At 39.0% G+C, this 15,040-nt stretch overlaps 2 protein-coding genes across 10 annotated transcripts in view; one reads left to right on the top strand and one right to left on the bottom strand.

The window, feature by feature from the left end:
- ps (RNA-binding protein Nova-1-like protein passilla) overlaps positions 1-15,040 on the bottom strand; it is a 102,169-nt gene that overhangs the window by 31,522 nt on the left and 55,607 nt on the right. For all 9 annotated transcript variants that reach the window (XM_069504604.1, XM_069504607.1, XM_034978094.2 and 6 more), the window contains one exon: positions 12,536-12,682. In XM_069504604.1, the coding sequence (XP_069360705.1) occupies positions 12,536-12,682 (147 nt within the window). The remainder of the gene's footprint in view (positions 1-12,535; positions 12,683-15,040) is intronic.
- The window catches only part of LOC117990791 (uncharacterized protein DDB_G0287625-like), a 242,750-nt gene that overhangs the window by 192,442 nt on the left and 35,268 nt on the right, over positions 1-15,040 (top strand). The gene's annotated exons all lie outside the window — the stretch shown is intronic.

Below are 15,040 nucleotides of genomic sequence, written 5' to 3'. Positions count from 1 at the left end.
TGTTTCGTTAGCCGAGTACGCTGCGTCGTCGCTGCCCTAGTCGCTAGTGGCGTGTGGTGGCCTTTTGATGAAATAACATTTTGAAATATGTATTATAATAAATTCCGTTTATTTAAAATGCACTGCAAACAACACAGTACACAGAGTTTTCTTTATCGTGTACAGGTGTAAAAGAGAATAAAGAAAACTCCGAAACCACAGATACAGATTTTTGTTTGTAGAAGTGTCTATAAAATTCCATTCAGCTTGATTAGTTAATATTCAGAACCCAATTGAGAACCAAAACAGAGATGATACTGTAGCCGACTCGGCCACTTTACACACGTTTATAATATATATTGAAAGCCAATATTTATATTTATACAGTATGTTATAATATACACAAATATTTATAATATATTTTGTAATATCATGTACAAACAAAAGATTATTTTCAAAGAATTAACATAAAACGATAAATTGTATTTTTATTCCAATTATTATGACAACAAAAGGGTGTTATCTGTATTCTACTATGCTAGCTGAATATATACGGATACATAACAATATGGTTTCGTACAAAGCTCGCTATCATGCTGAAGCCGAGTCGGCAGCAATGCACGAATGTAAGTACAAACGAAGTGTGTATTCGGCCTATATGTCTCTTCGCCAGACCCTTTTAACAGAATTAGACTTTGTATAGCGCAAAGCTTTGCCACTTTCGTGTCTGTGAATATCTCCCACAGCACTCCCTCTAAATGCACTCTAACTATTCTTCTTGTGATTTTTCAATAGGAGCCACGCTTCTTTGTTTATCTAAAGCCACGATGTTCCGTCCCAGAAAGAGAAGTGTTATTAGATTCCGTACCTCAAAAGGAAAAACGGAACCCTTATTGGATCACTTTGTTATCAGTCTGTCTGTCTGTCAAGAAACCCAGAGGGAAAAATCTGAAAACCGTGGATTTGTGGTTAGATCACACAAAAATAAATAAATTGTGGTCATGAACTAATAATTAGTATTTTCAATTTTCTAAGTAAGTAACTATATCAAGTTATTTTTTTTCTTGTGAAACCACAAATTTACGGTTTTTAGATTTTTTCCCCTCATATCTATAGAGAATAGAATAGAATAATGTTTATTCGAGGTATATAGGTGGTACATGGTGTAGGCAATATCGTCCTGTACAGCAGTGCAACACCTCGAACAGGTAGGCCACTCAGCTTGTGTTGAGACGTCGGGCCCCTCAGACACAAACCTCTAGAGCAAATATCTGAGGTACCAGATGCCCCAACGCTGATTTTCAGTGACCGCCTTTTAAATATTACCTAAACGTCAGTGGCATAGAATACATAAAGTTGGCGAGTAAATGGATAAATAAAATGAAAAGTGTTTACAGTTTTTAAATTTATAGTGATATAGGACATAAAAGAAGAAATAAGAAATAATACATTGAAATAGATGTTGTAAATTGTAAGAATAGGAAAATTGTACGATAGTTTTTTTTTTTTGTAAGTATAATAAAGAAAAAATAAAATAAAATAAAATAGCTCGCAAGGTGTGGATGAGAAAGTAAAGTTTGGTAAGATAAATAAATTAAATAAATTTTGACTAAATCTGTAACTTTTGAATATTTAAAAGATGTTTTTTGAATTTTACTTTAAAAGCGCCAGAAGTCTGAAGGTTTCTATAAGGTGGAGGAAGGTTATTCCAACATTTCGTTGCATTATACTTATCTGCTATAACACCTACCTTCCTACCAAATTTCATGATTTTAGGTCAACGGGAACTACCCTATAGGTTTCTTGACAGACAGACAGACAACAAAGTGATCCTATAGGTCCCGTTTTCCTTTTGAGGTACAGAACCCTAAAAAGTGTTATTTCTTGTACCATGGTAGTCATGGTACGGAACCCTTCGTGTGCGAGTCCGAATCGCACTTGACGGTTGGTTATTCTTATTAAATTAATGAGCCTCAAAATCTATGATTTTTTGACATTTTGCAACATTATAATCAAGCAAAATACCAGTAGCCAGTGGCGTGCAATTCATAGAGGCATAAAAGTACTGCTTACCCTAGTTGAAATGAGCAGTGCTCATTTTTCTTTATGACCTGCCATTTAGCAGGTCTCTATAAGGTGTATCTAAGGCCTATCATACTAATGCTTACCCTGGCTTCAAAATCTGTGCACGCCACTGCCAGTAGCGTTAGTGATTCCATCTTCAGCGGTCAAGCAAGTCGCAAGAACCTGTCCACATTACGCAACACACGTATCTGCACATATCACACGGACCGGTTCTGCTCCCTTGACCTTGCGTCCCCGCTGCGCCAATACCACACTTGTGTGAGATAATTTTAGCGCACATTTTCGCTTGGAACCGGGTCATTAACATTTGGTGTTAGTCCAATGTTACTGTAATTAGGAGCAGTGGGCCAGAGACCAAGTTCTCGTACATTGACAACGTTACGTGTGACAAATTCTTCAGTAGATTTTTTTTGCGAATTCCTAACCTATGGTACTGTATTTTAAACGACGTGTTCAGTCTACAATCTACATATCTTCTAAATATATAAAAGGATTGACTGACTGACTGATCTATCAACGCACAGCTCTAACTTAACATCAGGTGACCCGCCTGCTCGTTTGCTCGCTATATCTATTTAAAAAAAAAAACTACTGGACGGTTCGGGCTGAATTTTGGCATGCAGATAGCTATTAAGACGTAGGCATCCGCTAAGAAAGGATTTTTGAAAATTCAACCCCTAAGGATGTAAGGGTGTATTCTTATTTGACATATTTCATTACCAGACACATTTTTACCTTATTTTTAAAATATGTACGAGTAATATTATCAGAACTCGATGCTAGATATAACATAACATATTGCATGCTAATAGGCAGAATTTGGCTGTACCTTTTTGTTTTTGTAACATCTCAACTGTTTACCCATATTCGCAATAAAGAAATTTGTATTTGTATTTGTAAAATAGGGGGTTGAAATTTGTGTAGTCCACGCGAAAGAAGCCGCAGGCATTTTAGTCATCATCATGATCAACCTATTGCTGGCTCACTGCAGAGCACGGGGCTCCTCTCAGAATGAGAAGAGTTTTGGCCATAGTCTACCACGCTGGCCACGTGCGGGTTGGCAGCCGTCACACACCTTTGAGAACATTAGGATTTTGGAACGATAGGGAGGAGTAGGAGGTACTTACTTTTCGAACATCCTATTCGAACTCTTATAAATCTTTGAATCTACTAAAAGTACGATCACGATGTTTATATTGGTAATATCACGTGAACTCATAGAAGCGTAAAAAGGCATATTCAAAACATGCACTGCATTTATCGCACTGCACACTTTACATCATAACACCTGAAGTATGACGTGGGTCGGCAGTGGAATTACAGAAATAGCGCACGTTGGATCAAACATTCGATAGCAACGTTCGACTCATAAACAGCTTTCAACATTACCCGTAGTACAAGATTTTACGTCTCACCAAACCAAACCAAATTCGAGAGTCGAAATACTTCCGCGTTACAGTAAACTGGATCTTAAACACCTTGTTTTAAAGCTCAAGTTTGTCTACACTTCTACAGCCAGCGCTCGAAGCGGAAACATTGCGAAATTAAAATCAGCGGCATTGAATATTTGACTTCAATTCAAGGTTGTTTAGGTCCATTTTACTGTAACGCGGAAGTATTTCGACTCTCGAATTTGGTTTGGTTTGGTGAGACGTAAAATCTTGTACTACGGGTACAGTAGATCCAAACATTTGATCCAACATGTGGTCACGATCACCTGAGTGTAATGCGGCTGAATTACGAAGCTATGTGTGACGGTGAAGAGAACGTGGTAGTAGTTGCTCTGTAACTAGTTCACGTTATAGCGCATAGTTAGAGGCAAGGCCACGAGTGATTAGAAGCCTTATCCAATTACGCGCACCGGTGGGTTATTGTGGCACTTAGTATTGCAGCTCCACAGTGTACAGAAATGGCACAAAGACGTAAACATTACCTAAATACCTAGTTTGAGTTCCATGGAAAGGAAATCATTAAGTGCGTCAGGTTTCGGTGCTCTGTTTGAATATTCTATCGCCTCTATAATAGAGTGCTCTGAAGAGTTGTTTGATCTCATTCCACCCTCCTTTTTCTAAAACCGCACCGCACGCCACCGCCTATGCTCCAAGGTGAAAGCTATCTGTAGGGTAGGTATACCAAATAGGTGACGCCCCCAATTTCATCCACGTGGAGCTTTTTTGGGTTTCGTGCCCAAAGGGTTTAAAAACGGGACCCTATTACTAAGACTCCGCTGTCCGTCCATCTGTCACCAGGCTATATCTCATAAACCGTGATAGTTAGACAGTTGAAATTTTCACATATGATATATTGTTGTTGCCGCTATAACAACAAATACTAAAAAAACTGACCAAAATAAATATTTAAGGGGATTCCCACAACAAAATGGTTTATTTTTGCAGTTTTTATAGACAATACTACGAAACCCTTCCCGTGCGAATCCGACTCGCATTTGGCTGGTTTTTTTTTATAAAATCTAAAGAGGAAAATGCTAGAAATCCATTAACATTTAAACACGTCAATTTATCGTCGGTGCATTAGCGCCCAACGTCAGCGCTAATGTACAAGAAGACAGGTTTAAAATATGACGTTTGAATTTTTGCAGCGCCTCTCCGCCCTAGACTTGGCTGGCTCCCTACCCTTGACCCAAAAATAACAAAACATTCGTCATGACACGCTAACACAGAATAGCTCGTTTCTTTTCTTCCGTCAAGTGCCCTGCAGTCCACTTGACACCTATCGTGGAAGGTATAGAGGTGCTTTTGGCATACCTACTCGATGTGGGTGCGAAATTTTGCACTTACGTAATGATCGTTTTGACTTCTGTCATCTAAAATGTCAAAGGAACGTGGCGTCGCAAATTACTTTGTCTCAAAACTGAAATAACTCGGGCCTTGATTCTAGATTTCGATTAAGTTTAGGATGAGGATCAAATTCGTCTTTAATTAATTTTAAATGCTATCTGAAATTGCTTCCTTTACGGATAATTCTTCCGCGATCTAATCATTCATGTTTCAGAGATATTTATGGCTTCCATTCCCGATTTAGGACATTTTTGATTAATTATTTTATTCCGAAGCGTCTTTGGATCCTTCGTCTCTCGTATCACGTCAATTTAATGATTAAAATTCTGGTTATATACTTACATCGCGTACGATTCCAAATACGGCATACCTACACAAGTTTATAATTTTTTATGACTTCTTCAGATCGTTATTCTACAATGAAATCTTATGTAAATTGATGTTCCATCCTTAATAGGTATAAAAAATGTTTTTACCTATGTCCGAGACTATGAAACCATCCAACAGATGTGCGCTACACCAGTTTCATTAGAAAGGCAATAATGCGAAGATAGTTTTTGAGTTTGTTTTTGGCGTAGTAGCTAGCACACGCCGGATATCTGCTAGTTGATCTATACTAATATTATAAAGAGGTAATGTCGTTAAGTTTGTTTGGAGGGGGTAATCTCTGGAACTACTGAACCGATTTTGAAAATTCTTCCACTAATAGAAAGCTACATTATTCCTGAGAGGCTATATTATATACACGCGGGCGAAGCCGCGTGGATCAGCTAGTTTTTAATAAAAATGGCGAGCAAACGAGCAGGCGGGTCAGTCTTCTTTTTATCCCGTAAAATCAAAGAATTCTCACGGGATTTCAACAAAACTAAATCCACGGGGACGAATTCACGGACATCATCTATTATGCTATAACACAAGTGCGATCTACCGATGACGCCCCCTCAAGGCCCACTAGCGAACAGTAGGTATCTGCCCATATACTGAGCTGTGATGTCATCGCAACGAAAATAAAAGTTGTAGAACATCGCCGACCTTCGACGATATTATACTGTTAGGTATAACACTTATAATAATAGAAAGCCGAGGATGAATCTTGAATATTAAGGTAGGATTCTATCGTCAGAAAGAATAACGATGAATTTCTTATAGTTTTATTAATCACTGTTACCACTTTGGATGTTGGTATAGGAATAAATCGGTGTGTCGTAAGACTAACTATTATAACTCAAAATAAACGAAGCGAATGCAGGCAACATTCGTTCTATAGCCTACCTTCACATCAATCCATTCCTACACTCACAAAATATAGATAAATTAACACTGTCAAGTCAATATTTAGAATCTACCTACAACTGTGTACATTATTTTATACTAGGTACCTGCATTTATTTATAATATCTAACAATAATTTGTACCAGTTGTAGCGTAAATGGACATGTAAATAGCTGGAGCCTTGACTGTATTCAAAAAACAAGCATGGCTAATATTGAGGAAAATAATTATACAATACTAGCTTATGCTCGCGACTTCGTCCGCGTGGACTACTCAAATTTCAAACCCCGATTTCACCCCCTTAGGGGTTGAATTTTCAAAAATCCTTTCTTAGCGGATGCCTACGCTACGTCATAATAGCTATCTGCATGCCAAATTTCAGCCCGATCCGTCCAGTAGTTTGAGCTGTGCGTTGATAGATCAGTCAGTCAGTCAGTCAGTCACCTTTTCCTTTTATATATTTAGATGAATATTATTTTAGATCTCACAACTGATTCCTGCTAACATCAAGTATTTAACTATGTTTTGCTTGCGTGTTTCATTAACCTTCTATATCCTAACGCTGTTTTAGTGCAATTTAAGGAACTGCTATTAAATAATTGTTAAATTTGTAATTCGTTGTATTAAACTTTCGGTTGATTAATTGTCGATGAATCTTCAATTCAATTAAGATGTCACCAGCAAACAATCATCCAAAGCCATGAATGAAAAGTTTTCCAAGGAATAATTCGATACCTGCCACGAAGGTTGAAGCGCCCCGAAACAGCAATTCATCCGTGAGAATACTAGTGATTATCTACGACATATGTCATTAACTACCATACAAAACAAAAAGCAGTGGCCCTACTGCGGTTGTTTGACAGCTACAATGTCACGATCGCAATCATCTCTGATTGGTTAATGCTCGCTCACTATTGGCCACAATGCATTGTTGCAACAAGAATCGCACAAATTCAGCCAATCAGAACAATTGAGATTGTAATAATGATTGATGCAGGTTTTAGACAATCGCCCTACAGTTGTCATGAATAAATATCCACTCTATCTCAAGCTGCTATTGATATTAAAATATCCACTCTATCTCAAGCTGCTATTGATATCAAAATATCCACTCTATCTCAAGCTGCTATTGATATCAAAATATCCACTCTATCTCAAGCTGCTATTGATATCAAAATCGTTTCTTCATGGCGACATTTATGACAGATCGGTATCTTATAGATATCTACACAGCATTTAAATGCTTATGAATTCATATATTTATTTAATTATGTTCATTATTATTTATATTTTATACGAAGGCGTATCTGCTTTTAACTGATTACGAATAACGTCACCGTCCGTGAATGTTGCACGCCATTTTGGTCATTATAACTTTGGATTACAGACAATAATCGCGTGTACATAATATATTATCGGACTGGTACATCTGTCGTTATAGCCTGGTGGCACGTTTTGGGTCATCGTAGTTTAGTTTGTTGCCAAATTTTGTGTGCTAATAGTTTTGAAACAAATGCTCAAATACCATTCACGTCATTAGAATGTTGATAAGCTTCATTAAAAACTGGCGAACTTTTCGTACGACTGGTATGGATGTCGGCCACATAAGTATGGGATTCCACCACACAGGTAATTCCGGCCACATAAGGATTCCGTACCCTAAAACACACTTTAGTTACCTAAAAAGCTAGTAAAAAAATCACATTGCATCGTAGTTCGGTCACCGCGCATGAGTCGTCCCGCTGATGTAATCGCAGTCATACTATGGTTATACGCGCGAACACAATATAAGGCACGCCACAAACTTTCATTTCCTTTATTGGAACTATCGGCGGATCTCACTTCTTACTATCGGAGGCAGACGTGCCTGTAAACGAAATTATGGCTTTGAAACTGACTATAAATGCTTCCTAAAAGGAGCAATTTTTGTATAAGACTTCCGTGTAAACTTTTAAAACAAAATATCATTGAGTATTATTGAAGCGAAGCTTCTTAATACACCTTTCTGACCGCTAACGGTTACCGAGAACTAAAACTAGAAATGAGTCGGCGAGCAAAGAGGCACAGAAAGAAGCTGTGTAGTTGAGATAGTTTTGACGCTGGGATGGCTTGGATTTCTCGCACTGGTCGCTCGTCCTAGACATACAGATCGCCATAAACTAGTAAAATTATAGATTTTTATGCTGTCTATGTCTGTTTCCTTTTTTTTTGCAATGGTTGTAATCAAAAATGGCAAGTGGTGATGCAAAGGATGCAAGTGAGCTTTCACTGTTGACGTTCTACGAATTTTCAGTTTTGAAATATGACATTTTTCTACCGTTCCTTTAGCCTGTAATATAGCTCTATTTATTTTATAGTTAGGACTTAGGTGCACTTTGATCCTTTCGTAGAGTGTGAAAGCAGTATTGTGTTTGGTAACCGGTGTGTCTCCAGTGTGTCTTCTTATTGGATTCCAAGTTTGCTTGTTAGTTTACAAAGCAAATATTTGCAAGTCGACACCATTCTCTATTTGTCTACATTGCAATAGGTTTTTAAAAACTTCCATGCTTATTTTTGATTCACTTCAGCTTCGCAACCCATTTAGCTATGTCGCTTACTCTGGTAGACTAAGGATCTGCGCATTTATGATTTGATCACGTAGAAAAAATCCAAGCATAGATCTTTCCAGCGCCCGCTGAGTGAATCTATACTTTCTTATGAGGCCCATAGTAAAGATAGACTTGCTTTCATGCCTGAGTAACAGAACAACGATGAGGTCTAGGTCGGAGAGCGCTTGCCTAGAAGATACCTATTCACTCTTGCCCTGATGATATTTAAGTTAAAACAAAAGTTGTTGGTTCAAGCCCTACCTAGTTTCGCGTGAAACCGCATTAGCACTAATATCACGTTAATTTATTAATCCTCATCGGTGTACGGGAATGGATAACCCAATTTCCCGTAATTTCCGCGCCAGTCGGCAGGATGCCGCGGTCGCCGTCATTAAAATAATGAAACGTGTTCCGTCATTACCATTTTACGTGTGATTACTCCGCGTGGCGTTAATCAGGTACAACTGAACGTACTTACGAGTGTTTACGTAACACTTGCAATTTTACATCTTTGTAATTGCTATACATACATAATACAGCCGGTGTTATACTTTTGTTTTTCGTGCTTATCTAGCGAGTCGCGTGACGCTTCGGACGTCCATCGTTAAGGTCTGCACCCCTAATTATTTTTACATAGGCTAAAGCTTGGTGCATCGGACATCAGACCTGCTGGTAAGTGATGATGCTGCCCAGGTTGGAGCGAGCTTGCTTAGAAGATGCCTATAATGTTATCATCGCATTTGTAGTTGCCGCTTTTGAAATGAAAGTCACGTGATCTGTTGCGGGGCAGCCATCTTGAGTCGATTGTATAAATACGGGTGGTTGATGGTTTTTAAAGCTAGTCTCGTTCCGACTCGAGACTCGACCGACTATTAAATGCTTTTTGTGTTTAGGTCGCCATTTCGATTGAGTGGTTGCAATAGCAATTATTGTGCCCTAATCAAGTTAATATTGCAGTTAGGTTATTACAAAAGGTAAAGCTCTCGATAAGCCTCTGCGCGTCGTGATTAATATTTAACTTCACTTCTGGTATGTTTATAATATTCACTCTTGACTTAAAAATACCATATTAAAAGTGGATATAAAATAAGTATCATAGACGAAATTTCACAGGCTCGTTCAGCGATTAGGTTATTTGTTTCTTATAGCACTGCCAGAAAAGGTAAATTGCCCTTCCGGCTTTCACCGCCATTTACAATATTGGGACCTCAGGCGCGCTCTACCTTAGGCTGTATCATCACCTACTATTTGGTGGGATTGCAGTCAAGCGCATGCCTACTTAGTTTAAATACAAAAGTATAGGGGATGCCCTGATTCTGTACCGTTGCGCATGTGATTCCATAGGCAAATAGTATTCTTTTGATGAGCGAGGCTCAAACAATACGGGATTGTGTAAGTTTAAAGCAATTTAGAAGTTCTTTGTTCAGTTATACCGATTTTATCGGCGATGACATCACCGTGCCTAATAAATTCAAAAACTTACGCAGTTTTATATGAACCAAAAAAATGATATTACATCTAACGAAGCAAGCGATTGTTGAAAATATGAGGGCCTTGACACGCCCTGATGCGTTACAACCAACTTAGTTCGCATAACTAAGGAACGACAAAAAATATTTTAGCTGTATTATACACATCTTTAAAAAAAAAAAAAATTTAGAGGTAGGCTTATTTATTTATTTATTTATTATACACATCTTACACCCGGCTGTACTCACGTGTTTAGTCGACGACGTTAGCCCGACTAGTTTCGAACCCATCCGGGGTCCTTTTTCAAGGAGTCAGTTCGCGCACGCGTCGCGGTTGAGACTCAACACGTAAGTACAGCCGGGTGTAAGATGTCTAATATGGAAATCACTCACGATTATTTTAGCGGTCTTTGGACTATGGACTATTTATTCTAGTAACGAAGTATAGGTAAGTAGTGTTCTAGTAGTAGATAGCGATGATAGCCTAGTGGTTAGGACGTCCGCCTCCTAATCGTTTCTATCCCGGGCACGCTCTAACTTTTCAGAAATAAATATCGCTTGCTATAACGGTAAAAAAACATCGTGAAGAAACTTGCATGCCTGAGAGTTGGACTTGGCCAGCGGGGCAGATTATGGCTAATCATTTCTCATTCTGAAAGGAGACCCGTGCTCAGTTATTGACTGTATCGAAACATTAATTAATTTTCTGCAAATATCTTGGCATACATAGTCATATTGCAGAGACGTAATATTCTCGTATAGGCTCCGCAGAATGGCAAAGCAGGCTTGTTGTCTTTGTCCCGAGGCGGCTAAGTAGGCGCAGCAAAGTGGCTCAGGCCTGACACATCTGGGTCAGGCTGAAATATACCTACTCTATGAAATACCGCCCTGGCAAAAATCTGAGAAGGCTAGATTTATGTATACCGAGGAAGATAAATAAAGCAATGTTAGCAAAAAATCAAATTATAGCGTTTCAAAAATAAACTAAAAATTCCTGAAAGGCCGGCAACGCATTGGTGGTTCCTCTGGTACCTACTGCAAATGTTCATGGGCGGCGGTTATCATCAGATTATGAAGAGGAAAAAAAATTAAGTTAAACAAATCATATTTCGAAAAACCGATAGACGTTGGAGTGCTGCAATGGCGGCCTCGCACCGAAAAGTCCTAGGGAGCAGCTGGATTTAGGCGGAGACCGTGGCGTGTGGAAGTCCCTACAAGAGATCTATGCCCAGCAGTGGACGTCTATCGGTTAAAGATGATGACTAAATTAAAACCAATTTCATGACGTTTTTAGAAAAATTATTTTTTTGCATAGAGTACATTGTGCCGACCCCACGTAGCATGGGATAAGGTAAGAAAGAAGAAAAAGATAAGAGTACACAATAGAAAAAACTACAGAAAAAATAATTCGCGTGTTTTTTTTCAAATACAAATAGCGACCGAACGAACAGGCGGATGTAAACGATGTAAACTAAAAACAATATCCTCATCTAAAAAATAGTATCAAACAATTTTCTATTGGATTTCACCATAGATTAATAAAATATGACGTCTATCAGCCTAATCACGTAAATCTACAAAGCGAAGACGAGCGCTTTATTCCAGCCCACGCAGCCTCTCTACTGAGGCTTGCGGTTTTTAACGAGATATAACCGGAATTAAAACTCTGACGTCTAAAAATTGTTGGAATTCACGCGAATTTTAACGCAAAAACTGATCAAAGTCAGTCTAGTCCTAGTGGCAGTTAATTTACATTTCAAGTTTGAGAGGAGTTTGTTTGTAGTGCGCTGCAAACAAACGTATTTTAGCTATCAATCGAGCTCAATGAAATTTTGTTCGCACGTTTTAGGAACTAATATCTGTCTGTGGTTTGCCAGATTCTCTTCTTCTTCGTAGCACTCTTGACAGTGCGGTCGTGGTCATCACGAAGCAACGTGTTTGAGGGCAGATGTTATACGCTTCACGAGCATTCGCCATTTCTCCCTATTGGCCGACAGCCTGGTAAAAGTACCGCAAATTGCTAATGCGCGTGGCCGGCATTTTAGTGACGTCAGCAATAGACTGAAGTTTCGTATAGTTTTAATTTCGGCTGACGTCATTTCGATGTTAATGAGACATGGTTCCAGCGCAATAGCAATTTTCGGGACTTATATACTCGTGCAAAGGACCGCCCAAAGCTAATTTAAGTCGGTCGGCCGTCGGATATGGATTGTTTTTCTCCCGCGGATATCCACGGATACGGATATCCGGAACCGCTACACTCATTAAGTACAACAAGCCTGAGCGGTTATCGTAAAATAGAACTTCCCTCCTTTGAGTCGGGTAAAAAGATAATAGCACTCACCAGGATAGAAGTCGTGCGACTTGGACATCTTGACCCTGGCGCCGGTGTCCTTCTGTAGCTGCGCGATGGTCTCGCCGCCCTTGCCGATGATGGCGCCGGCCACCATGGACGGCACCAGCACCTTGAAGTGGTACGTCGGCTCCACGGCTGGCGAACACAATGCACTATTTACTACGTGAAGTGTGCTTACCATACGAAGGAATACAGCTTAGCAAATATACAGTTGGGTTTGTAATACCGAGTACTATAGCACGTCTCGCAAAGTTAAGGGAGACTGCTGTGGGTGGCGGCCGAAGCGATTGATTGCGCGCGGCATTCGCGGAAAGAAATTCACGGAAGTCTACTTTTACACTGGAATTCAGTCAAGATAAGGGCTTCTTATCTTCGGATTAAAGTTCGACGTGTACATTATCCAGGAGAGCATACACGGGCGGGTTTTGAGAGCAATACTAACATGCCAAACTGTATGATTGCTAAACTGTGCGAAATATTGTGTCTTCAAATATATTAAAAGGACTTTAGAGAAGAAAGAATTAAGAAATACCATCGGCAAATCAGTTACCTATCGTGTATTCATATTGATTTTCGTATTTCATGGATAAAGTACTCTATTGCCGTACGAAACTGGAAAAGGCTAGGATTGACATCAAATGTGGCGTATGTTGTAAATAAATGAGCAGATTCATCGAAGCAGACCTTCGCATGCCACTAAGGGTCAAGGCCCGACCCTTAGCGGAATAGCCATTTTATAAGCGTCTACATAATGTATCAAACTACACCCAACTTGGCAGTTTAGTTAGGATCATAACAGATTGTACGGACTCAACCGTTATCTGTCATGGCCCTAAGTAAACTGCTAAGTCGGGAGTAGTTCAATACATTGATGTACAGTGGGGTAAGATGATCTGATTGTTCAAGTCTGAATGCTGAAGTCAGTATGCTGATGTCAGTGACGCGTATGAATAGTATTTACGAACAACGTTCGGATTGCTAACGACAAGCTGATAGCTGTCCGATTTTCAAAATTCAAACTAATATTATAAATGCGAAAGAGTGTCTGTCGGTCTGCCTGTCTGCCTGTCTGCTAGCTTTTCACGGCCCATCCGTTCAACCGATTTTGACCGGAGGACACACTTTTTATCCCGGATAATCAGAGAGTTCCCACGGGATTTTTAAAAACCTAAATCCACGCGGACCTAGTGACGGGCATCATCTAGTTAAGAATAATTTAAAGAATTACAAAAACGATTGCCCTGCCACATTTTAAATTAAATTAAATTGATTTTTGTTTTTTTTTTTTTCAACGTATCGGCACTTCCCTAGGTCTTGAACTTCTTATGGCTATTGAGCAGCTGAACTCGATCAAGTCTGCAGAACGCGCAGCCTTTATAGGTATTTAGTTAACCAATAATAATTAACTAAACGAATATAAATGACTATATTTTCAAGATAGTTAATAAAGGTTTGAAGACACAGTATTCCTTATGATAATAAAGATAGCTCATGGAGAAGAGATGTCTGATATAACAGGCCTTCTTCTTGGGCCTTATTCGCTGAGACAATCGAAATATGAGGACGCATTTATGACCGCGTGTATGAAATGTAGGTATGTAGGTATTTCCAAAAATGGAATCCGAGTGGAGAAGGGTCAGCTAATCAGCTACGCATTTATGACTAGCTGATTAGCTGACCCTTCTTCACTCAGATTCCATTTTTTGAAAATACCTACCTACATACTTTTTAGTGGAGATCTACATAATTGAGAATACATACTGTTACTAAAGAAGACCGCCCAGCCTTGGGCCTAGTCTGTAAGGTCTAAAAAGATTCTAGACCCGGCGACTGAAATTGCACGTTGACAATATGTCAGTCAACCAGTTTATCCTTTTATATGTATAGTGGTATCGTCTCAATGTTTCGTATATCGCAGAGAATAAGGCCCAAAAATGTTCGTAAACCCGTAACAGTGGCATATAAAGCGATTATAATGCGTACATTTTGAGAAAGGAATCGCCATATTTACTCTATATGTCTACTGTTATATCAAAAGTAGGATTTACCTTTAGATTAAGGACTTAAGTCCGTGGACATAATCGTATGGTCCTTACAAAATGAGTTCCCTCGGATCGTTTTAACTGTCATGTCAAAAGTACGGTTCACCTTTAAAATAAGGACTAAAATCGTGCTTTTAAGATGACAGTTGACACAAAGTTAAAATGGCGAGTGAGAACTCAATTATCCCTACGTTTGACATGACAGTTGACATGACAGAGCAAGTATGGCGAGTCTATTATCAAAACGCATGCAATATATTTATAACGATGTTTACTTCATAAAGCTTATAATAGTGAATAATCTCTGAACAGTGGAGTGCACGCTTAAAGTGTTATATTATGTTTTTATGTATATTATGTATATTTTGTTAACCACACCTTGTGCTGATGTCAGTCGCTTGGTGCAGTTCATGACCAGTAGTGTGACTAGTCGACCAACTAGTTGATAATT

This window comes from Maniola hyperantus, chromosome 18, assembly GCF_902806685.2.
Source record: "Maniola hyperantus chromosome 18, iAphHyp1.2, whole genome shotgun sequence".
Taxonomy (NCBI): domain Eukaryota; kingdom Metazoa; phylum Arthropoda; class Insecta; order Lepidoptera; family Nymphalidae; genus Maniola; species Maniola hyperantus.
The sequence above is the reverse complement of the archived record's forward strand: the minus strand, read 5'-3'. Positions and strand labels throughout refer to the sequence as shown.